This window comes from Sparus aurata, chromosome 14 (genome assembly GCF_900880675.1).
Source record: "Sparus aurata chromosome 14, fSpaAur1.1, whole genome shotgun sequence".
Taxonomy (NCBI): Eukaryota; Metazoa; Chordata; class Actinopteri; order Spariformes; family Sparidae; genus Sparus; species Sparus aurata.
The window spans coordinates 12,214,331-12,238,317 of record NC_044200.1 but is presented as its reverse complement, the minus strand read 5'-3'; the positions used below and the strand labels follow the sequence as shown (position 1 = coordinate 12,238,317).

The following is a 23,987-nucleotide window of genomic DNA, read 5'->3' as shown; positions in this document are numbered from 1 at the left end:
GATCTGAATTATTGATGATACATTCTAAAATCATAACAATACATCATAGCGCCCAAGGGTCTCTATTTGTAGGCTAAACAGACTGTAAGTGATGGAAAATAAGGCTAAAGGCGATTTCGTCTAATCTCTGCTACTCTGAAAAGATGTGCATGCCTGCAGCATGCTACTTCTGCGTGCGTGGAGAAATGATCGGAGTGATAGCTCTTCGTTTTCCTAATCCTATCACTGAGTCGCTGCCAATCCTGTGCAGAAAGAAAGAGAGAGAGAGAATAATCCTGACTGCAGCGACCCCGTTTTAATGAGCGGCAGCAGAGGGACCTGCACACAGATAGTGTGTGTGTGTGTGTGTGTGTGTGTGTGAGAGAGAGAGAGAGAGAGAGAGAGAGAGAGAGAGAGAGAGAGAGAGAGAGAGACATGAACAGTAACACTGCAGAGCGCTGTTATCGTCCCTCATTGTATCTGATGGAAACTGTCTGTAGTCATAAAATAAGGTCACCTGTGGGCCCTTCTGTCTGTTGTATTCACAGGCTCGTCTTTTAATTTGTGTTTTTCTTTAAAAATTCAGTACAATTTGACCACCAGATTTTAAAGTGTGTTATAATTTAGCAATTTGAGCGCTGTCCCTTCCAGCGACTTCATTTACTGTAGTGCATTTGGAGCGATATCAAAGCAGATGATACATGATAATAGAGCCAGTGGTGGGCAGAGTACCGAAACTCTGTGCTCAAGTAAAGGTACAGTTACATTACTGAAACAATTACAAGTAAAACTGCCGGTATTAAAATAATACTCAAGCAAAAGTAAGAAGCATTCATCTCAAACACTCAGAGAATGAGTTACCTTATTGAACGTTGATGTTTAATGGGTTGTCAATAGCAGACATTCAATCATAGGGGTTTCTGTTTCTCCAAATCTTCAGTCTCAGTGGTCACAAGTGCCCACAAAAATGTGTATATTACAGTAATTGTAGCAGGTGTTATTAGTTACTTCCAGCTCTGAGCAAACAGATGTTGTGATACTTGAATAACCCCCTTCTCCTCTGGCACCCTGGTGGCTAACGGAGCTTGGGGATGCCGGCTGTGAACTTCAGTGTCCTCCAGTTCAGGTCCGACTAAGCAGAGGTGGAAGTACATTTACTCAAGCAGTGCACTGAAACTTAGAGTCAAATATTATACTGTACTTTTACTTGTTTACCAGCCTGTTTTCAGATTACAATTCTTCATACTCTTCTTGTCCAGTGAAAGCCTTGTGTGTTCAGATTTATTATTTATTCATTTTGAATGTGATTTTTTTCTGATAAACAGAAGGACGAAGTGTTTCTTCATGTGCTCAAAAAATTCTCCTTGTTGTAACGCTAAATGAACTGTTTAAAAAACCCCTCTTTAGTAAACTTAAAAATACACTGACACAAAGCCGAAAGCAGGACAGCAATGATGCAAACCTATGATAATCTCACAGCATCTGATGCAATGTTGTTGATTAAGCTTCCCAACGGTTTGAACAGTAGTAAAATCATCTCAACCTTAAGACACCCACAGCAGTAAAATGTAACATTCACATTAATGCAGCAGTAAAAACCTCAGATATAATAATAAAACACAATTTTTACTGCATATTTCTTGAATACGGGACTTTTACCTCTAGGAGAGTGTTTTCACAAAGTTATATTGCTAATAAATAAATTATCTGAATACATCTTGCACCACTTTCTGATGTTGACACTGCCCCCAAATGACTTTTTAATAGAAAGCTCCTGGTTCTGGATGTTTCCCATGTCAGACACAGGTGTTTCTCTGCCGGCACCGCGGGCCAGGTGGCTCGTGCAGACACAGACACGGCTGCTCTGGTTTCAAACGGCCCACCGCACATCACATTATCATTACTGACCCGCCAATCCACGTCACATTTCACACTGCAGCACTTAGTTGACAGCTGTGCGTGCGCTTGTGTGAACACCCCCAACCCCATCACTCAAATCCAGAGTGGAGCAGCCCGGGCATGTCTCACACACATTAAGACCTTTTCCATCAGTAATGTCCACACTGTTTCTCTCTCTCTCTCTTTTTCTCCCAGCCAAACGAGTGATGAAAAGATTAAATTAAATAAAAGGTCCAACTGGGCTTTTACGCCGGTGGCTTGTGTGGATCACCGTAAGGCAGGTTCAGGTCATTGGCATCGTGTAGGGGAAAAAGGGGGTATATGTTCACATTTTCTTTTCTTGAAATAATAGGGGTATACATGCACAGGATAAACACACCTAACACTCACCCAGGGCCGAGGGGCAACAGCGTTCATATGTGAGTCATGTAGCGGTGCTGCTAGTAATGGTGACAAGTCCTGGGGGAAGGCTGGGACCAAAACAAAACAGGAGATCAAACACGAGCTAATACTGTGTCAGTGTATCTGTACCACAACAAAGTCATGCTCCAGCTGATTGATTATTATTTTTGAACGCATAACTGCCTTCCATGGGTGTAACTTCGAAAAAAAAAACATATTTAGAAGACCTTTGTTGACCTAGAGGATCAGGTAAACACAGTACAGTGTTGTTTGATATTCACGCATGGCTGTTGGACAAATAGGATGTGTGTGTGTGTGTGTGTGTGTGTGTGTGTGCGTGTTATTTGTGTGCGCAGGTGTGTCCCCACGCTAACCGACTGGCAGAGGTCTGTGGAGAAACCACAGCGCTGTGCAAACTGTTCCGCCGGTTTTCTTTTCAGCGAGGAGACGTAACAACGGACAGATGTACTTTTTTTTTTGTTTTTTCCAGCATGACTTTACAGACATACTGCTGCCAAGTGTGAAATACTCCCAGGCGCTTTCAACATATTTTCATTTCAGAAAGCGTCTGAAGTGTTTGTCTGCTCCGTCAGTCGGTCACCTGCATGAAAACAAACGAGGCTGATTGTTTGTCAAGTATTTTGGCGCTAAATCATCTGCAAGACAAAACACTCAACAAGCATCATTTTACATTATTGGGATCTGGTCCACGCCTTCTACGGGGCACTGTGTACTTTGAAACCAGTTAACACCGGGCCAGGATATATTACAGCCTGACAATGTCTCTTTGGACAGCTACCAGACACCTACTTCCATACTGTTATAGTATACAACAGCCTTCCTAACTTGGTCAGAGAGCACGTCCCTGACAATCAACCATGTGAAGCAGCTTCCTCTCGCTTATAAGCAGGAGCTTTTTTACGCTACGTATCCTGAGGTGACCCAGGTAAGGCAGAAGAGAAGTGACCTATAAGTATTTTTCCTCTTTGGGTGACTCTGTGACTCTCAGAACACAATGCTGGCAATTTCATTTTTGCAAACCATGGACATGTTCAAATCCGTAGGTGTCCTACATATATCAGCACTTTCACAACACATATCATGTGTAAATATCATGCTTCCATTACACTAACTGTATATGAGTCGACTGTCATATCAGGAAAAGTAGTGCATGGTGGTGACGCGGAAGGGTAAAAGACAGCGACCGAGTGAGAGACCACTGTTCAAGATGTTCCGACATTTGTTAGTGCAAAACTACTGCATAGTTTTAACGAGACACCACTGTTTGAGGCGACGTCATCACCTGTAAGCGTGAAACCATTGCATTGGATCATTTCCAAGAGGGCCCACTGTTCGAGATGATGTTTCAGCATCTGTGGGCGTGAAACCACTGGATGGTTATAACGAGACACTCCGTTCGAGAGTGTTTCAACATCTGCAAGGATGAAACCACTGGATATTTTTAATGAGACCACTGTTCCAAACAAGAGACCACCTTTTAAAATTTGCCTAACATTTGTAAACTTGAAACCACCAGATACTTCAAACGTGAGATCACTGCTCAAGATGGTGCCTCAACATCTGTATGCACCAAACCGCTGTACAATTTGCACGTGAAACCACTGGATACTTTTCACCTGATAGCACTGTTCCAAACATCATTTCAACATTCCTAATCAAGAAACAACTGGATATCTTTCACAGGAAAAAAAAAAAAAAAAAACAGTGGTCGAGCCAGGGTTCAACATTTCATACCATGAAACCATTGATATTTCAATGAGATGCCACTGTTTGAGACACGGGTTCAGCATTTGTAAACTTGAAACCACTGGATATTTTTAACCAGAGACCACTGTTAAAGACTGTGTCTACTTCTCTCTGTCTTTTTGTCTACCCATCAAATGATTGAAAGGCAGCTACATATTTTCTTTCTCTTTTATGATAGAAAGCGTAACTGGGCTTTCACTGCTGCGGCCTATTCATGTGCAGCTCGCCATAGGGCATGTACAGGTCATCAGCATTGTGTGAAATAAAAGGGGTATACATGCACATGATAAACACATGCAACACTCATGCAGACCGGGGGGCATTAGAATTCATATGTGAGTCATGTAGCGTTGCTCCTAGTTATGGTGACATTTCCTAGGGGAAGGCTGGGACCAAAACAAAAGAGGAGTTTAAGCAATGAAGCTCCTCTAACAAAACATGTATTTGTTCAACAAGTCACGCTCCAGCTCGTTGATTATTATCAAATGCATAACTGCTTTCCATGGGTGTAAAAGATCTTAGGAAGGCCTTTATTGACCTAGAGGATCAGGTAAACACAGCACAGTGTTCTTATTCCCGCATGGCTGTTGGACAAATAGGATGTGTGTGTGCATGTTTTTGTGTGGGCAGGTGTGTGTCCCCACACTAACCGACTGGCAAAGGTCCCTCATTCAAAACATACCTACGTTTGAAGGAGAGACCACTGTTTGAGACGGCGTTCCACATTTGCGAGCAAGAAACCACCGCACAAGAGGGCACTGAGCGAGAAAGTGTTTAAACTGTCTTAAGCACCAAACCACTGTAAAGAGAGACCGCGTTTGACGTCTTAACATCTGTAAGTGTGAAACCACTGGATAGTTTTAACGAGATACCACTGTTCGAGACGTGTCCAACATTTGTAACATGAAACCCCTGGATAAAATTAATGAGAGGCCAGTACTCGAGACATTGTTTCACATCTTGCGTGTTTGGGATGTGTTTAAACGTTTGTAAGTGTGAAGCCACTGGGTATTTTTAATGAGGGCCCACCGTTTTAACATAATTTTAACAAGATACCAACTATCTCTCAGGATGTTTTTTTAAAACTATGAATGTGGGAATAGAACCACCGAAGCCAAAACATGCAGCTTTTCCTGTGGTTTGCAGAAATGCACATTTATTTTTGGTGACTGGGTTGGATTTTGTCATCTGCAATCACAGATGGCAAACTTTCCTCCTTCCCCATTTCTATTCCTGTGTGGGCTCCAAACACACTTGTAACTCTTCGGGGACGCATTCGTTGGTGTACTTGTATCGTCGGCGATACAGTTAACTCGTAGATTATGATGCTAAGCCTAACTGTTTTTACAGACCTGTACCTATGGCCCACTGCGCAAGGCACGTCATGACAATGTGAGCCAACGTGCACAAACATCTTTTCTGCCTGTCAACTGTTGTTTTTGTAAGATGGCACTTTCCTGGCAGACATGGGGCTTATAAACAGTATGTGCCAACCGGAGGAGGAGAAAAAAATAAAACACTGTCCGGGATGGCAAACTTCAAAGCAATCCATTTTTCCATGCAATTCCAACTGTCAAAAAAACCCCACTTTCCACAGCAAAAATAAAAGGAGGTGGATTGTGTAACACATTTCTGCCAGATCAGGGACAGTTTTAGGCAAACGTGGGCGCACATACATTGAGAAGATTGTAAACGAGAAGGGAACTATAACGGTTGCTAGGGAACACCATAAGACCAGACAATCCAATTCTGCCAGCGGAGGAGGAGGAGGAGGAGGAAGAGAGACGGGCTGTTCCTGCCACAACAAGCAACTAATATTGCTGCGGTATGAACTATATATATTTCCCACTCCGTCACGTAAACACAACCTGGCAGACTTCACTTTACCGTAGCACTTTGGCCTTTCGCGCACAAAGGAAAATTGCCAACATGAGGAACATCGCCAGAGAGTGTTAATCTCAGGTTCACCTCATTTGTCTGTCTCGACTGAGCTTGTCAGAGACACTCAGTCTCCACATACGCAGCTGGATCGGAGGCTTGAATGATGTTTCGCGCCGTGTTCCACAGCGGAATGTCACAGCAGCAATCGTGCCCCTGTTTTAAAAGTTCTCAGAGCAGCACAGGTGTGTGGCGAAGTGAGGAATGGAGCCAATGACAGCTCACAAGAATAATATTCTGGAGAGTAATTTGATTCAAAACCGGGCATGTGTGACTAACAGACAGCTTGACCTGAAAAACTCTGTCTGAAAGGGTGTTTGGGCCATGAAAGTCAATTTTTTTTGGATGTATATTACTCATTAAAGCATTCTGTACTTTGTCTTGAAAAGTGGTGGTCACTCGAATAACTTACACCATGCAGTGTATAGTCAATCATATAGTTTTATCTTTACATGCCTGTCTATTCAAGCATCATTCTCCTTATGGCACCATGAAGCTCATTACTGAACTGTAAAGTATCCTTAAATATCCTTTGAGGGCCAATAAGTTGATATCGGAATGTTTTACTCCCTAACATTGGTGTCAGCATCAGCCCCTTAAATCAAGTATAGGCCAGGCTCTAATAGCTTTTATAAAGGCTTTATATATTTTTTTCCCTAAAAGATGTAACATTTATGCTTTAAAATGTAAAAAAAAAAAAAATGATACTCAAGCCTGCGTTAATTATTTTGAGATGTGTACCTACATTATCGCATACATAACCAACAAAATTCAAACCCATATAAATCAATAATTTTACTCAGGTTAAAGCGAAACTCTCGCCAAAAAGCAACCGAGGCTTTATTTGGGATTGAATATGAGTCAAACCTTCGTGTGAAAGCATAATTACGACGAAAGAGGCACTTTTAAGATTTACCGTAGTTTCGGTTTTGGGCACGTTAATTTTGAACGGGAGTGCATGGGGCAAGACACGCTAGCATAAAAATCGCTATTTTTAGAACACTTAAAAGGCTCGACACAACCTGCGACCTGACAGGCAGGAGAGTAATGGTGAACCGCTCCTCAAGCGTGCCTGTCAGGTCGCACTCGGGGATCGACACTTTTTGCCTGCCATGACGGCGACGCGCAGGAGCGCAGCAGCTAACGTAAGTAGTTCAAAAACCTTCTTTTTCATAAACTCTGTGTACACAAACAATGTTCTCAATGCTCTTGTTCATGAGTAGAGACCCTGGTGATGCTACGAGCAAAGTTTCATGTTGTGTCGAGCCTTCTTAGTGTTCTAAAAATAGCGGTTTTTATGCTAGCATGTCTTGCCCCATGCACTCCCGTTCAAAATTGACGTGCCCAAAACCGAAACTACGGTAAATCTTAAAAGTGCCTCTTTCGTCATAATTATGCTTTCACACGAAGGTTTGACTCATATTCAATCCCAAATAAAGCCTCGGTTGCTTTTTGGTGAGAGTTTCGCTTTAACAGTGCGCTTCATATGGCCGTCTGTCGCTATGACTTCCAGGGAAACAACAGATGATAAAAGCTTGAGGGAATAAGTTGGTAAAGTGACTAAACATGAAAAAAACTTTAATACATTACTTTGTGCAGATTTATGTCTGATGCCAGATAGATCTTAATCACTAATTGTTGGTGTTTAACAATGAGGACAACAACTCCCATGATCCCTTACTTCTTCTACAATGTGTTATCGTTCTAACTGAGGGATCCGCAGCTGCAGAAATGACATACAGTGTGCTTAATAAAGCAGTGTACTTTGACTCGAGGAATTCATTTCCTTTTTAGAGGACTTAAACTGTCTAACTATACATCGCACCTACTTTGCATGAAAGTGCTGCTGGTTCCAAAATCCGCCTCCTCATTTGTCTTCTATGATTTTACACACAGAATCTAAACTAAAATGTGCATTATTCCAGAAATCCATCTATGTGTCTAAAAGAAATGTTCAGCCTCACTGCCAGCTTTCAACATAGATTTTCATGCAGGATCTATCACTCCAGTATCAGTGTCTACCAGCTGAGAAAGCCCCTTTGAGAGTAAAGCCAAGTGAAGGAAACACAGCCATAAATCAGACCTTGATGTTTGGGTGAGGCTTGTCGGGGTGAAGCTCCAGCGGGCATTGAAAGTAAAAAAAGGGCCATCAATCTATCAGTCAAGCCGTTTCGACTTGAAACCTGGAGTGAGACATCAGTCAAGTGAAATACTCGACACACATCTTTCAAACATCTGTCATTGTTGTGGAAGTTTGTAGGTATGCCTCCTCGTAGCGTATTGTTCACGTCGACTGGGGTAACAAGGGTTTGACTGGGAGGAATGACGCAGTGGAATTTCAGCGGATCTTCAATGGGATCAGAACAATGGGGGCAGAAAACCAACAATTCATCATAGGAAGACACGTAGCATTCCTTCATGACAATTTTATTGTGGGGCTCCTTGTGATGTGTGTGGCAAGTTGTAATATCAAACAGCTTGTATTCCCAACCCACTTATTTTATACACAGAGGTCACAATACAAAGACACAAACTTTTTTTTTTTAAGTTTTGAAAACCAGATTTTATTTTTTCATGAGATTTTTTGTTTCCTTTTTGCATTCCACCAAGCAACAAAGAAGGAAATCATGGCAATCGGGATTCTCACAATTTAAAAAGTGTGTCAGATTTATAAAGTGTGCCACAACAACAGCCAGGCCTGAGAAAAATCAGGCTTAAATGAGGTTAAAGGCAAAATCTTCATACTGCATAATGGGCCACAATGGAGAACATGCTTTGTACCACGAGGGGAACAGTATTTAATTCCTGTTATATTCTAATCAGAATCAGAACAAATGTCTCTTGACAGTAAAATGACGAGTCAACAGTACTACCTCCATCATATTCTTAAATTCTAGCAAGAGCACTCAAATAATTCATAATTACCTCAAAGATTATTTACATTTTCTAAATTAAGAATGATATTCTACAAAGTGCATGAGGTCTTTCCTCTGTACAGTGTTAGAAATAGGCAGTCACGTCTTTGTTCTCACTGTGCAATCGTGTAGTAATAGCTTCTTAATGTATTCAAGTTAACGGAACGTCAGTCTTATTTCTTAACAAAATAACTAGTAATCATATAATCATTAATGTTTCATGATGTGTGTCTGTGCCACATCACCATCTCTGTGCATTCAGTCGACCAACACTTTTAACCAGCAAGTAATTCATATATTTATGAACTTGTGTATACATACATTTTTCCTTCAGTGAATGATTTCAGAACTTGCTGAATTATTTTTAATTGATATCACTCTGTCTCTATCAAACACATTCTGTCCTATAAAGAACAAGTCAAATCATTCACCGTATGGTCTATTTTTAATAAATAACCATAGCAGTAATAACAGTAACAGTCCTTTTAGTGTCACGTATGCGATTAAACCCTGTGAATAAATTATTTGTTTTTCCCAGGATGCTTAAAAAAATGTGTCCAGTTTGCTCCCTTGTTAGCAGTTAATCAGTTCTTGGGAGTTTTTGTACATACATCTTCTTACCTTAAAAACTCTTGTGTGTTCACACTGCTGCCAGGCCCGCAACTACAGCTTGGACCTGAAGGGGAGACCCTCGTACATGTCGGCCTTGAGCTTGGCCCACTCGGCCACTCTCTGGATGGTGCTCTTCTCCTGGCCCAGCACGCTGGCCGCCTTCTTCAGCTTGGCCTCGTTGCGCTCAAGGTAGCGCTCCCCCTCGCTCTTGAGGAAGTTCAGCTTCTCCACGCGGCTCTCGTTCAGCGGGATGTCCTCGCTCATGTAGGGGTTGAAGCGGAAGTAGGTGTCAGGGGGGAGGAGGGCATCCAGCATGGTGTGCACCTCTGAAATAAGGCATTACGTTACAGACAATTCTGCATTCCCTCTACTGGTTTATCTTTGAAGACACTGCCCCGACTCCACTCCGTGGTTTATAAATACTTGTGTGAGGTATATCAAACACTTATAAACAACATTTTGTGTGGTCTTACCCTCTGTATCTGTGGCACTGCTGATGACGTTGGTGAGCTTGGCTTTGAGGCTCGTGTAGGTAGTGCCATTCTTACCCGCCGTCTCGTACCGTCCGGTGCCAAGAGACAACACACACTGCAAAGGCGTGTTGGGCCACAGACACTTACACTCATGGATGGCCAACGCTGTGGGGTTGTTGATTAGGAGTCCTCCATCCTAAAGGAGGAAATGATAAATGGGAAGCAAATAACCCCAAAGTTACCAACTGTAGGACAACAAAATAATGGTATATGTGTGCCAATACTGCATCTACAAGACAAGAACTGGGTCAAATTTAAGTGATAAGCAATAAGTATGTTTGTTTATGAGAAGCATGTTAAAAGTGTGTTTTTCAACCATGAGCCAAAAAACTTTAAAGTCACTCCGAGGGTTCCATCGGTCAAATATGCCTACTAACCAAGGTTAATGCACACAAAGGACACTTCAAATGCATAGAATTTTGCCTCTTGCTTTAATATATTTGATGTGACAGCCTGTGGGGGACAAATGAGGTGAAGTGAACAAGCTGTCCCAGAGCGACACAGCTTTAGGCCGGAGGAAAAGAAGCTCCCTGGCGAGAGATGTGCTGCGCGGGCAGCAGCCCTGTTAATTCTGAAGTAAACAAGTGGGAAAAGCTGTCTTTTCGAGCAGCTGCAGTAGCCCTTTTAATTTAGTCATTTTTTTAATTTAGCTACATGAATAGTCGGTTTTATTCTGAATGTAAGTTGATTGATAAGGCATATTCTACTTCAGCATTCCAATCTTGACTGACTTAATTTAGTGACACAAATGACATGATTGCTTTTTCATTAGGCCTGTTTGTGGATTCATTAAAGAGTTGCTGATCCTACGTCAGCAACAATGATAGAAAGGGGACAATCAAGCTGAATGGATGCCTGGGCCGATTTAGCGCTAAATCCTCATTTCTCAGTCTCTCCCCAAGTCCAGTTTTGGACATTCTCCAGCCACTGAAGTGATTTTGGCGTGGATTAATAGAGACAGAGAGTGTGGCACACAAGAGGTCTGATCCTCCCCAGCAGGGTGGGGGGTAAAGGTCATTTCCATGCCTCTAAAAAGGGGGATGGGGGTGGATGCTAGAAAAGTATCCAAAATGCCTCAATCCTCTCTTTCTCCAAGGATAGAGCTGACAATGTGAGGCATTAGAAAATGTTAGTCAACAAAAACAAATGCAGATTAAACATTTTTTAAGCAACTAACTAGTCAGAAAATGTTTAATTTTTGGGATTCAAAATGGCTCGAAATGACAGTCCTGACAAATATGTATGACTCTTTGCCTAATTATAAAGCCATTTACCCTCAGGTGAGAGCTATTGAAACAGTGGAACACAGTTCACAATTTTGAGACAGCAGGTTAATTACACAGCTGCTCCTCAGCTCTGACCTTCAACCTCCCACCCTGACACCCAGCCGGCATCCAATCACTGCGAAATGCTTCTATAATGCAGCATCCTCATGCAGGCAGACAGCTGCAATACGAGGAAGAAATATCTAAATCTTTGATCAAAGTTAAGGTTTGTGACTGCATCTTTTTTCCGCTGTGTTGAATATGTATTTCTGGTGCTCTGCAGTGGCAGAATTTTTCCTGAGAAATACCGCTGCTGGTGCTGAAAACTAACGTAGGAGTGAGACCGGTGGGCGGCGACAGTAGCTGAAACTGTCGATGAAACACAACACAGCTCCAAGAGGAATGTGGAGAACAACACATATGCAGACAGACAGAACTCATTCACTCTCCATCTTTCCATCAGTGCTGTCATCCCAGACTCCACGGGAAACAAATGGAAATCCTGCCTATCTAGCAACATCGCACAACTTTTCTGGGTTAGACGGTGCAGTTACATTTGTTAAAAGGTGCATTATGTTGTTATGGGGATGAGAAAAATATCTTTGTTTTTAATGACTGAATAAACAAACTGACCTTAAAGAACAACACAATCTCATACTATTTTACTTTGTTTATATTTGGCGGACCCTGCCACCTTTCTAGCTTCGAAAAATGTTATGGGGAGCTTATTTTCCTCTGAGAACAGCTTGTTTATTAAGTAACGGAAAGAAATCATATTTCTAAGTCTGTATTATTACCTCTTTAATATTGTAAATGTCTTGATTCTGAGTTTGAATTTCTTCTCTAAAACTACATAGTGCCCCTTTAATTTGCTAAATTAGTAGTTGCTGGAAAAGGCAAAGAACTAGCAGGCCATTTGTTTTAATTTTAAAAGAGTGGTATCAAGGCTCGGGTGAGTAAACATGCAGAGTGGGACTGGAGATTAGTATATGTTTTTGATGAACATTATAAATGGCCGTCTACCAGGATTCTTGCTATGGGAAATGGCAGTGGGAGAGTGTTGAAAGCAGGGACGAGGCTAATTGTGCCTAAGTAGGTTATCAGATTTAAGCTTAGCCTTGAGCATTTTTGCTGCCCATGAAGACCAACTAAAGATATCTGCCCTAATAATCAAACTTCATAAAATAACATATTAAAGACGCTCTGTTATACCGGCCTATGGTGTAAAAGATAAGTAGTAAAAAGTAAATTAATGCAGTTATTTATCAAATGCCTTAACAGCCTGATTTTCATTCAATGACCTCTAGCTTAAACCTAATCTTTAAAAAAAAATATTCTTCTATTTTCGACCACTTGAAACAGACTTTTACACAGCGGTGGTCTGACACACAGGAGCCCTGATGGGGAATCAAATCAGAAGCTTTCAATTTCTCTGCAGGAAGCCAGGGGACGTCATAAGAGGACAAGGCCTTTGATGTTCAGGGGGATGGAGCCTTTCTACCGCTCTACCTCCATCCATACCTCTCATCACTTTCTCTCACTCTCTCTGACTCCTGACAGCCAGGGGAGAGGGTGAAGCAATTAAGGGATTGCCTTCAAGGTTGTAGAAAAAGTGAGAAAAAAACAGAGACACACACACACAAACACACAAACACACAAACACACACACACACACACACAAGATGCAGTGTGACACTCAGTGCCTCTGTCCTTGGCACTTGGCAATGTAGCACCAGAGTGGAAGTGTATTGATTGGTCAGATTTCAAGGAAAATGTATCTGTGCACATTAAACTACAGCTCCCATACAGATGTGACTTCTGAGATCACTATGTTGATGATGTAGATCGATTATGTTACTGACACAATAACACAAACCCTGTATGTTTTATGCTGTAAAATTTAACTGATACCATTTAAACACTGCAGTGGTCGAGTGGTGAGTTTGTGGAATAAATGCAGAGATGCCCAAATAAAAAAAACTCTGTTCTGCAGTCTTTGTAACTATTAACCTCCTTTTTATAATTTAGCCAAGGGCTCTCCTGGTTCTCTCAGTTCCATGTCGTACCTGATGGAGGTCTTTTCCCAGCACAAATTCCTGGAAGTAGCCTGGGGCGGCAGACGAGGCCCTGATGGCCTGCCACATCTTGTGTTTGCAGTCTCCGAGGTAGTGAGATCTCACTCCTGGCATGAGTCTGTAGTTCCTAAACACATAGGCCTTCAGGGGTAAACCCCTGTTCACTATGGCGCTCACTGCTGACACCTGGTGGACACACAAAGTGCAAATTTATGGGGCAACATGCAAAGTCATCTGTAGTTTGCTGATGTTTTCTTAGATGCTCTACTGTACAAAAAATAAAACCAAATCCTGATGTTGGTCGTTTTATTTATTGTCTTCAGATCTGTGTTTGTCTCTGAAAAAGACATGTGACTCACTTTAGGGCAGTGTGGGTCCCTGGCACTCTCTATCATATGACCCTCACCCATCCGTTCCCTAAAGAAAATACAAAAACAGATCAAAAGTACAGACAAATTAGACACCAGTATTTTTTAAATCAAGGATGGCAGAGAGTAGAAAAGGCGTGAAAGAACTGGAAGACCTACTTGAGGATGTTTTCCCATATCTCGCTGTCATAGAAAGCGTGGCTCCAGCCCATTTTGACTGTTCCGACGATGACGTTCTGTTTAAAGACATCTGCCCCCAGCTTTCTGTACATCTCCTCGCACTCCTCTAAAGGGATCTGGAAAATTCCCAACATGAACGCCAAAATGGCACCTAAAGTAGACATGAGCAAGTTTTATATGGCAGTGAAAAAAAGGACAGAATCATGAGTTTACCTTGATTAGATTAGATGTTCTTTATAGCTCACAAGGGAGGTTCATTTTTACTCAGGTCTGTAATACAATAACAGACACGGCTATTACACAAGACAAGACAAACATCGCTGTAAAAAACATGATTCTGAAAAGGCAAAAAAAATCTTTGAATCCTTAAAACTAATCCAAAATGTTCGGTCAGTGTCAGACAAAAATGTATAGCAACTAAATCTACCTGTGCTCACTCCACAGATGTAATCGAAGAGCTGGTGGATTCGTTTGCCGGTCAGGCTCTGCAGTTTATAAAGAGTCTGCAGGGCCAGCAGGCCCCTGTAAGAAAGTCACAAGGTTTAGGAACACAGACTGACATAAACTTAAGAGGTGGTCTTGCACAGCTGGACTACAATGATACAGTTTTTTTTATTTCAAACACTGCTTATAAGAACATCAAATCAGACTGAATCACTGATAATACATTTGTTTTTTTTCTCCCTGGAATGGCTTTACCTTGTTCCACCTCCGTCTATGGTCAGGACCCGAATCCCTCTGCCTTTGACTGGTTCCGTGTAGCCAACCAGGGCCAGCGCTTCCCTCACAGTAGCCTGAAGAGGAAGGTCTCTGGCCTGGCGCAAACGCAGCAGGCAGGGCAGCACACTCTCCTAAAAAAAAGTCACAGTTTTACACAAAGCTACCGTCTGCCAAAATGTCTCAAGGACTGTGCAAGAAATCTGACATTAAATTGAACTGCAGGGTGATGCACACTCACCTTGACAGCTACACCTCGCGTCTCGGGGAACTCCAGGAGGTGATAGCTGAGCTCCTCCACTCGACTGGTGAGGAGCTTGACGTCAGTGACTCTCTGCAGGCCTTTCGCCAGAGCTCTGGTCCTGTTGTCTACACTCACTCTGGCTATTATCTGCATGACAAGGACACAAAACATCCAGGCAATCTGATAAATTGAATTCCACTCATTTAATTTTATAATGTCTGTACTTTTTCAATGCCTTAATAACTTAACCATGAGCCTTTTCAAAGATTTTTGTTTCATCTATGTTGAAACTTAACAGCCGAGCAACATATTATATCATACCAAGGCAACATGGGCTAATTTTAACATTGTTGACACCACCAACAGTTAAAACTTTAAAATTATCCATCACATTTAGACAACATTGATGCATTCCTGTGTCATTAGAGCCAAACCGAGCATCTTACCTTTTCTCTTTGAGTCAACAGCTGCTGCTTTGCTTTCTCCTCTTCACTCTCTGTCTTCTCTTCTGCTTTTTCCACAGGGGGCTCTTCCACAGCAACTGCTGAAGTCTTGTCTTTGTCGGCTGGAACGCTTTTGGAATCGCCTCTGAATTTGGGGACCAGAGGCGTGATGTAGCTGCCGACAAACGCCTGCATGCTGGGCCGAGGGTAGGAAAGATAGTGGGTGAAGCCTTTTTTAGGGGAGGTAGCGGGAGCAGGGACGGGCTGAGCAGCATTTTCAGTTGTATGGATGTCTGACGAGGGTGTCACCACCGGAGGAGTGAGGTTTTCTGACGGAGATGGAGATGGAGATGAAGGAGGAGGAGAGGTAGTGGGTGCTTCAATACTTTTAGCCGCCGCCACTGGAGACAAAATAGGAATGTGGTCCCCAGTTTTCCGAGAAACTGAGCCGAGAGTTGGTTCGGATGCGGGATCATCCCCTCCTTTGTCTTTCTGTGCCGGCACGTTGCCTCCTTCTTCAACTTGTGTGCTGGTGCCAAAGTAAATATTGATGTGCTGAGACAGAGTTTTGTAGGTGTCATCCATGTTGGCGGTGGAAAGACCTGCTGGGTGAAACAGTTGCATGGTTTGCTTTGCCACAGTGGAGGAAGAGCTCTGCACTGATGCAGTTGCCGCGGCAGCTAGACTGGACTTCTTTGTGGCAACAAAGGGCTTTTCTGTAGCTTGCTGGCATTGCTTGTCTGACTCCCTCTCTTCTGCGTTCTTCTCGCCTTCTTCTTCTTCTTCCTCTTTCATGGTAGATTCAGGTGGCGAGGCAGCGGCTGCGTTGCTAGAGGCTAAGGACTCTGCTTTGGCCAGAGCTTTTTCCGCATTGGTGCCTTCGGCTGCAGCGCTGACAGGCTTCAAGCGGGAGAACTTGGAGATGAGGTCCGTGCTGCCTACTGCCTTGGTGACACTGTCCAGCGTGGTCCTGATTCGCGACATGCGTGTGCTCGCTCACTCAGAATCAGTTAATCAGGCAAAAGGATGATGCTTAATGTCTGCGTAAGACCATGTAGCATTCTGGCAGAAAACCTGCCATCAGCTACAGTGGTTTGAGTAGAAATTCCATTTTGGAGACTTGCTGCTTGTTCCACTGTTTCCTGAAAAAAAGGGGGGCAGAAATTATCTCAAGAGAGAAGCAATTCTCAAAGATGTGGGGCAAACATGCATGTGAAGAAAAGCCCAACAGAGGGCTCCACTGACACCCTACCCATCCTGGTAGCCATGGAAACAGTTACAGCAACAAAAACAGATGCAGAGGACAGCTTACACAAATAACAACTTAAACACCCCAGTTCCTACACGATCTGGGTGCTGCACATAGGTACATAGGCAAGATGGGAGAGGACCTACATATTAGAACAGAGTCGGCTCAACTTGTGACAGCTCTGCTGGACAGACACCGCCATGCTGTCAGGAAGGAGCAGGTGGATGCTGACAGTGAGATGAGGAATATCACCTGGGTTGCTAGGAAAGACTTCACAGTCGAGGTTGGGAAGAGGCAGATTGGGGAGTATATTCAAACCTGGGAGCTGCAGCCCTGCTGGCTCTACAGTCTGGACTTCCTCTACTTAACCGAGGACGAGCATCATACCTTCTACCACTACCGGGCCCGCTTTAGCACCCCGACCCAGCGGGAACCGATTCAGGGGACAGCTAGCGTCTACTTCGTGGTGGATATATCAAAAGTCAAGCCCCACAATCTGCCCGTGGAGGTGCTCTTCGTGGTGGAGTCCAACAGGCTGGTGCACACACCCGGGAGGAGCAGGTTCAGAGACAAGTGGCTTGCGGATGTTATCAAGAGTAAGACTTTGCTCCGGAGAGCGGCGGACCTTTGAGCCAACTGCCGGACCACCCAGAAGGGAAAATACTTCCCTTCTGAACCCTAACTTCATCCAACTTGCTATGTATTAGCATTAAATCCCACATGGTGACTTTAAATTTCCTCGTTTGGCGAATGATTGTTAACCCACTTGGGAATAAAGTAAGGATATTTAGCTTAAACACGAAGTGAAACCGCCGATAGTTGATGCTAAATTGCTAACTAGCATGACTTGTCAGCCTCTAATTTCTTGCTTAGGTCTGACGTTTGTGTCGGACCTCACAGTGGCTAGGCTAGGCTAGCTAGCTTTAAAGTTCAAGCAAATTCAAACGTTTTCATGACAATTGAGCTTTTTTTTGCTAGGTAACAAGCCAAACCTTTTTTTTGTTAACGATAAATAAATAAAAACCTTATGACACTGCCGTTTAAACGCTGTTAACTGCTGAGCAGGTAGCTAGCTGACAGCTGTTGTAAACACTGGAAAACGTTACATTAGCCGCCGCTTGCCCGACGGTAGCTAATGAATAGAGCGTAAAATTGGGTGTCAGTGTATCTTAATTCACCTATTGTCAGGAAAACAGCAAATTGTCTTCTTCTTACCATACGAGAGGAGATGAAGACAGTTAGAATGGTTTCCAAATAATTCCATTCACTGTAGTGCTGGTGCAGTACATGAATGGATGCTGGTCCGCTTAGCTTAGAAAACCCAAACAGGAAGAGGAGAGGAGGTGACGTAGTACGCTGTTTTTTTTTCCCAGTGCAGTGCTTTATTTATACCAGCAGACGTCGACAAAACACCCTTCCAATAAAGAGTTTTCTGAGTGAACAATTCAATTTTAATTTCAGATATTAAGAATCCACAACACAGTTTGTGCGGTGTAAATAACTCGAGGTTTAATAATGTTATTGTGCTGTGTGGTTTTGAGTTCACTCTTTCAGCACCGTGGTGAGCGGCTGTGTACCACAAGCAGATCAGCACCATGGAGAGCAACATCTACATCAGTTTTCATGGGCATCTTGGAAACACCAGTGCATCGCAACAATATGATAAATTGTATCTCATTAAAACAACAAAACATAAACAATTAAATTACCTGTCCGTCTATTTAAGATGTTTTAGGCATTCGTTTTTGGAGTTATCAATGATTCAACACAGTTAGACTTCAACATAGGTAAAAGCCAATCACCTGTTTACTTTGGTCGCTGGTCGTTGATGCCTTTATACAGCAGCACGACAATTAACACGTTGGGCATTCTTGCAGTAGGGATGACAGGCACAGTGGTGGCTTGACGTGTCCTCTGTTTGTCTGGAAAGGGCTGAACTGACCATTAAATAACAGTGTAGACAGGGCGATCGCTAATAATATGTGCGTAGGAGGTACGGATACGAATACGGGGGATAAAAAGAAGGTCAGAGGCCAACAATGGTGCAGCAATTATCATCACTATTAATATCATTTTGTCATACAGGCAAAGAATAATGGCATATAGAAATAGAAAGGCATAATACCACTCTTTCTACTATTGCCATTGCTTTAAAAGACCCTGAAACAATTGTAACCTGCTGCAGGTTACAATTGTTTGGGGGACTTCAGGTTACCTGCAGCTCTTTCAGGTATGCAGTTTGGCAGGGGGTATGACGGAGCCGGGCTGAGTGACAACTCTAAAATACTGTCATTTGTTTCTTCTCTCCGTGCCCACGTAACCTTTTCTTGTGCCGTATGAACACCCTGCTATGACCTATAGAAAGCATGTATTATCTTTCATTCTTCATGGGTGAGGCGGCGGTGACATTATAGTTTCCCTCCTTTTCTTGTTGCCTGCTCCACCACTGTACTGTATACCTCCCCCGCCACCCTATACACTGTGTGACATGTCTCCCTATTATGCTACAAGCAGGTGGTGCATGCACCGTTTGTTAGTACTGAGGAAAAAAAGATAAAGAAACTTTGACGTCAGTTTTTCTCTACGGTGCACGGCGGTGGTGCTGAACAGGAGCACGAACTCGTCTTCAGACTCATCATTTTTGCTTCTTTAATTATTGTACAGCGTGGAGCATTAGGGTTAGGAATGACGCAGAGATTTATTGTTTACAAACTGAATGAATTGTCTCTCTCTTCGTAATTACGCTTTTACACGAAGGATTGACTCATACGCACTAGCTAAAAAAGTCTAGCATTTTAGCGACAGTTTCACTGTATTTACGTCCTGAATATGCAAGCAACTTAGGAACATAAAAGGGTGACTTTCTTTTCACTCATGGTGTTATAACAACACATTAAGCCACGCCCACTTTGGATTTGACCGTCCATGGGCTCTCCCCGACACATTACATTTCTTATGAGGCTATCTAATCAAGTCTTTGCTAATTCTGCATAAACTGAACTAAAAGTTTCACGCTACTTTGGACATTTTCTTTTCCAGCAGTGTGAAAGAAGACATATGGGAGCAAAGTAGCGCGAATCTTCACCGTCTGATGAGTTCCACGCTCTTCAAAGTGGCGCTTTTAAGCGATGTTTAGATGTAGAGCCGAGGGTGACCTTTTTACTGCTTTTCCTTCCTGCTCTGGGGTTTCTTTCTCTGCCTCAGCGGGGCAAATGTCTGAGCTTTAATGGCAACTCCTGAAGAGTGTCAGCTGGTGTCATGGCCGCCCCCTTATTGATATCAGTGAGGTTCACTGCTGTGTGAGGCCAGTCACTGGGAGAAACGCGATGAAAAGATCTTGGTCATTTACACCGAGGACAAACTTTCTAGCCTACTGTATGTGTGTGTGTGTGTGTGTGTTACAAGACCGGCCTACAGCACGGTGATATATATATATATATATATATATATATATATATATATATATATATATATATATATATATATATATATATATATATATATATATATATATAAAACACACACACACACACACAGTAGGCTACTTTGACAATACTTTTTAATGATTGCGATCTAACACAGAAATTAGTGACAAACCTACTGTTTTGCAGCAGTACTTTAACCCTTGATTAATTCATTCTCTGCATCTGAGTGTCATCTTTATATCGATATATATATATTTATTTAAATGGCCAATAAAAGCCCATTTCTGCCAGTTAAAGATCATAAAAACGATGAAAATTTAGCTTTGATAAAAAAAGAAAATCTCATGGTAAATAAAATAATAGTTATTAAGAAAAAAACGTATATGATTATATAATAAATAAATAATAAATATATATGATTGAGTTTTTAATCTAAAAATGTAAACTCCTAACCTTTAATTTAGGCTTTTTAAAATCTCATAATTATGACTTTAATGTCATAGTTATGACTTTTTAACTCACAAATTTTACTTTTCTTTGATCTCATAATGACTTTAATCTCATAACAATACATTTTTTAATCTCATAAATTTTACTCTTTATTTCAGAATTTGAAAAATTTACTTTATTACTCGATTTTCACATTGTCAATCTCAGAGTTAAGACTTTTTATCTCATAATTTTTACTATTATTTCATAATTATGACTTTTCCTTATCATTACCCCTAATTATGATTTGCCATGAAAACTTATTTTTTCCATCAAGCTTTTCTGGTAGAAATGGGTTTTCATATACACTATAATATTGCACTTGCCAAAGAAAAGTCTTTGAAAGATGAATTAAAGATTTATAATGACGATGATTAGTAAATGATCAAGGAGGGTGATTTTAAGGTTATTGGTCTGAGGATTACGAAATGACTCATTAGGGTTTTATTCCTTTGCGTCTTATTTCATATGATTCTATGTGCACATCTCATTAGCTTGGCACTGGCATTGAGTCTCCACTGAGCCCCCTCGCCCCTTCAAGTGGACGACTTTCCTCCTCACAGCCGCCTCTGTCACTTGCAACACGCGCGCAAAGGAGGAAAATGTATCGGGAGACGTCTCTGCGCCGACAGTGCAGCACTCCAACTCCTGGTAGCCGCAGTGAGAGGTTAACTGAAGCCTGAAGTGGGAACTGGAATAATCAGGAGTTCGCTTCATGCTTAAATGGATCCCAGCGGCAACAGCTCCGAAAAGGCGCCGGACGAAGATGGAGAAGCGCACGGACACTTCGCGCTCCTCAGAGCTGGGGTTTTGGGTTTGGTGTTTGTGCTCGCAACGTGCGGTAACCTCTTCTTCCTCGGCGCACTGTGGAAGAAGCGTAAAAGAAACACCAGGACCCAGCTGTTCCTCCTGCACCTGTGCCTGGCCGATCTGGTGGTGGCTTTTTTCCAAGTCCTGCCGCAGTTTCTCATTGAAATTACGCACAGGTTCCGAGGCACGGACTTCCTGTGCCGCACAGTAAAGTACCTGCAGGTGGTCGGGATGTTCGCCTCCACTTACATGATAGTAGCTATGACCATAGACCGGTACCATGCGGTTTGTAAACCCATGGTTTCCTTCTTGAAGGGCTCCTTCAGGAGGTATCTCTCCATAGGCGCAGCGTGGCTGATCTCCCTCGCCTTCAGCTCCCCTCAGCTCTTCATCTTCTCTCTGCAGGAGGTGGAGGAGAACCAGTACGACTGCTGGGCGACGTTTGTCGAACCGTGGGGGAGCCGGATCTACATCAGCTGGATCACCCTGTCGGTGTATGCTCTGCCCGCGGTCATTTTGCTCTACTGTCAGATAAGAATATGCACGACGGTCTACTTCAACATGAAGAGGAAGGCGCTGCAGGCAGGACGCGCGGGCATGATGAAGGGGGTGTCCAACGCCAAGATGAAGACCGTGAAGATGACTTTTGTTATCATAATGACATACACGGTGTGCTGGAGCCCGTTCTTCGTGGTCCAGTTGTGGTCGGCGTGGTGCCCAAGCAGTGCGCCAACTAAAGGTTTGTCCCATTTTTTGATTATTTACCGTTGCGTGAAACTGTATCATCTTAGAGTTTGGATATATTTGTACAAGCGTTGTGTTTTTTGTTTTTTGTTTTTTATTTATAAAAGTCTGCAACACAGTAAAGTAATGTAATTTTCGGGACTTACCGGCATGTTCGACTTCTTTTGACCACTTTGCCCTCTCAGTCATATCTGTATTATCATATTTCAGATTACTCTCAAAGATTGTGTTGATATTTTGTGAAAGTACCAATAGATATCCCTACAATATTGTCACAATACCGATATTGAGGTATTTGGTCAAAAATATAGTGGAATTCGTTCAAGTATTTCTGCAGGTGCGTCGCTAGAAAAGTTTGATCAGCGGGCCAGAAGGCGCCACCATAAATGTTGGGGTGGACACCAAAATGTGGCATCTTATTTTTGATTGTTGATTGACTGTAGATGAATAGTATCTAATGTGGAATATCACAAAGAAGCATATACATACAGTACTTGTTAGTGAGAAGCATATTTATCACATGAGGGGAGGGGGGCACATGTGAACGATGGGGGGTGCAGTGGGGTGGCCAAGAACTGTACCCTGCTGCATTAATGATTACTAAAATGTGGGGATATTGTAGTGTATCGTGATATAGCCAAAAAAATATCGCAAGAAAAAATTGCTTTTAGGCCAGAATAATATCACCGTGCTGTAGGCCGGTCTTGTAGTCAAGGCGAACTAAAAGATGCACATTTGCTTTGAAACACACACACAGAAGACACATTCAAATTCAAATTCCCTCCACTCACCTTATTTCTTCTGCTATCTACAGTGGTGGACTGAAAGGTACTTCACCATGTCTTGTCCACTGGAAGGGCACCCTAGAGAGCACTTTATTAGGTTTTATTTAAAATATGGGACATCCAAGAGGGCACATGCGTGGCGTTTTTTCGATCATGGGAACGCCAGGCGGTAATTACAAGACAAGACCTTGAGACTGATTTTGCGTATTACAATACCACTGCAGGCCCTCATGTTATATTGGCCCATTAATAGTGAATGACACATTTTTAGATCCAATTTATTACAGCATGTTTAAATTTTTTCTATCTTCCTCCCACAGGCCCGGTGTTTGCCATCATCATGTTGCTGGCCAGCCTCAACAGCTGCACAAACCCCTGGATATATCTCTACTATAGCTGAAAAAAACAAAAACTAAAAAAAACATACAGTAAATAAAATTAAAAAATGATGGAGCGGCATGAACAAAAACTGTTACAGATGTTATATATCAAGGGACATGCCACTCCGGATACATGCATGGGTCTGATGAAGACCAGACGGGTGATCTGGACGAGGATTTACGACGTCCAGGACACCAAAAGCGTCGAGCGGCATGGGTCCTGTGCTTGAGTGTGTGCAGTTGTCGTGTATAAACACTCTTTCTTTTATAGAAGAGGACATACATTTGTTGTATCATTTCTTTTGTGATGATAAAAATCTACCTGGATCCTTGTCAGCGTTGCTGTATACGAGCATTAAATGGAATCTCTGTGGCATCCTGCAGTATTTTGTGAGTTGATTGCTTTCTGTTTTAATGCTGACAAACAAAACATAGGAAAAACATATATTGTCGCTAAACCTACATTGAAATATGCCAGCAGGAGTATCTTTCCCTCAGGCATGACGTCCACTGAGCACAACACTGTCTTTCATTCAGTGCCAGAGGGAATTAGGGGAAAGCTTTTTCCACATAAAGCACCTTTTTGACAAAAAAAAAAAAAAAAAAGAAAATCAACAGCCATATATATTCAGATAATTTCAAATGGTATGTAAATGCTTCTTAGGTAATCATAATGTAAACTGGGCACATGAGCTCTGTGCTTGTACTTGCATTGCTTTGATATGATGCGTGATCACAAATATACAGAAAAAGACTGTACCTGACACT

At 42.4% G+C, this 23,987-nt stretch overlaps 3 protein-coding genes across 3 annotated transcripts; 2 read left to right on the top strand and 1 right to left on the bottom strand.

The window, feature by feature from the left end:
- Positions 1 to 8,525: 8,525 nt before the first annotated feature.
- Positions 8,526 to 17,948, bottom strand: pnpla8 (patatin-like phospholipase domain containing 8). The gene is made up of 10 exons (XM_030439781.1): positions 17,802 to 17,948; positions 15,341 to 16,479; positions 14,892 to 15,041; positions 14,633 to 14,784; positions 14,361 to 14,455; positions 13,913 to 14,084; positions 13,745 to 13,802; positions 13,377 to 13,571; positions 9,986 to 10,181; positions 8,526 to 9,838 (listed from the first exon to the last, which is right to left on the bottom strand). Exons 2-10 carry the CDS (start codon positions 16,319 to 16,321, stop codon positions 9,564 to 9,566), a joined length of 2,274 nt encoding a protein of 757 aa, XP_030295641.1. The 5' UTR covers positions 16,322 to 16,479; positions 17,802 to 17,948; the 3' UTR covers positions 8,526 to 9,563.
- Positions 16,590 to 17,320, top strand: akap14 (A-kinase anchoring protein 14). Its single transcript, XM_030439785.1, has one exon. It carries the CDS (start codon positions 16,717 to 16,719, stop codon positions 17,215 to 17,217), a length of 501 nt encoding a protein of 166 aa, XP_030295645.1. The 5' UTR covers positions 16,590 to 16,716; the 3' UTR covers positions 17,218 to 17,320.
- Positions 17,949 to 20,599: 2,651 nt separating the features above from the next.
- Positions 20,600 to 23,602, top strand: avpr2l (arginine vasopressin receptor 2, like). The gene is made up of 2 exons (XM_030439783.1): positions 20,600 to 22,049; positions 23,160 to 23,602. The coding sequence occupies exons 1-2, from the start codon at positions 21,224 to 21,226 to the stop codon at positions 23,237 to 23,239; spliced, it is 906 nt and encodes a 301-aa protein (XP_030295643.1). The 5' UTR covers positions 20,600 to 21,223; the 3' UTR covers positions 23,240 to 23,602.
- The last annotated feature ends 385 nt before the right edge of the window (positions 23,603 to 23,987 follow it).

Coding starts and splice junctions, on each gene's coding strand:
- pnpla8 (XM_030439781.1), bottom strand. CDS start 16,321: ATGTCGCGAATCAGGACCACGCTGGACAGTGTCACCAAGGCAGTAGGC. Junction 13,803..13,912: donor ATATGGGAAAACATCCTCAA/GTAGGTCTTCCA, acceptor TATTTTCTTTAG/GGAACGGATGGGTGAGGGTC. Junction 13,572..13,744: donor GGGACCCACACTGCCCTAAA/GTGAGTCACATG, acceptor TGTGTCCACCAG/GTGTCAGCAGTGAGCGCCAT.
- avpr2l (XM_030439783.1), top strand. CDS start 21,224: ATGGATCCCAGCGGCAACAGCTCCGAAAAGGCGCCGGACGAAGATGGA. Junction 22,050..23,159: donor AAGCAGTGCGCCAACTAAAG/GTTTGTCCCATT, acceptor TTCCTCCCACAG/GCCCGGTGTTTGCCATCATC.
- akap14 (XM_030439785.1), top strand. CDS start 16,717: ATGGGAGAGGACCTACATATTAGAACAGAGTCGGCTCAACTTGTGACA.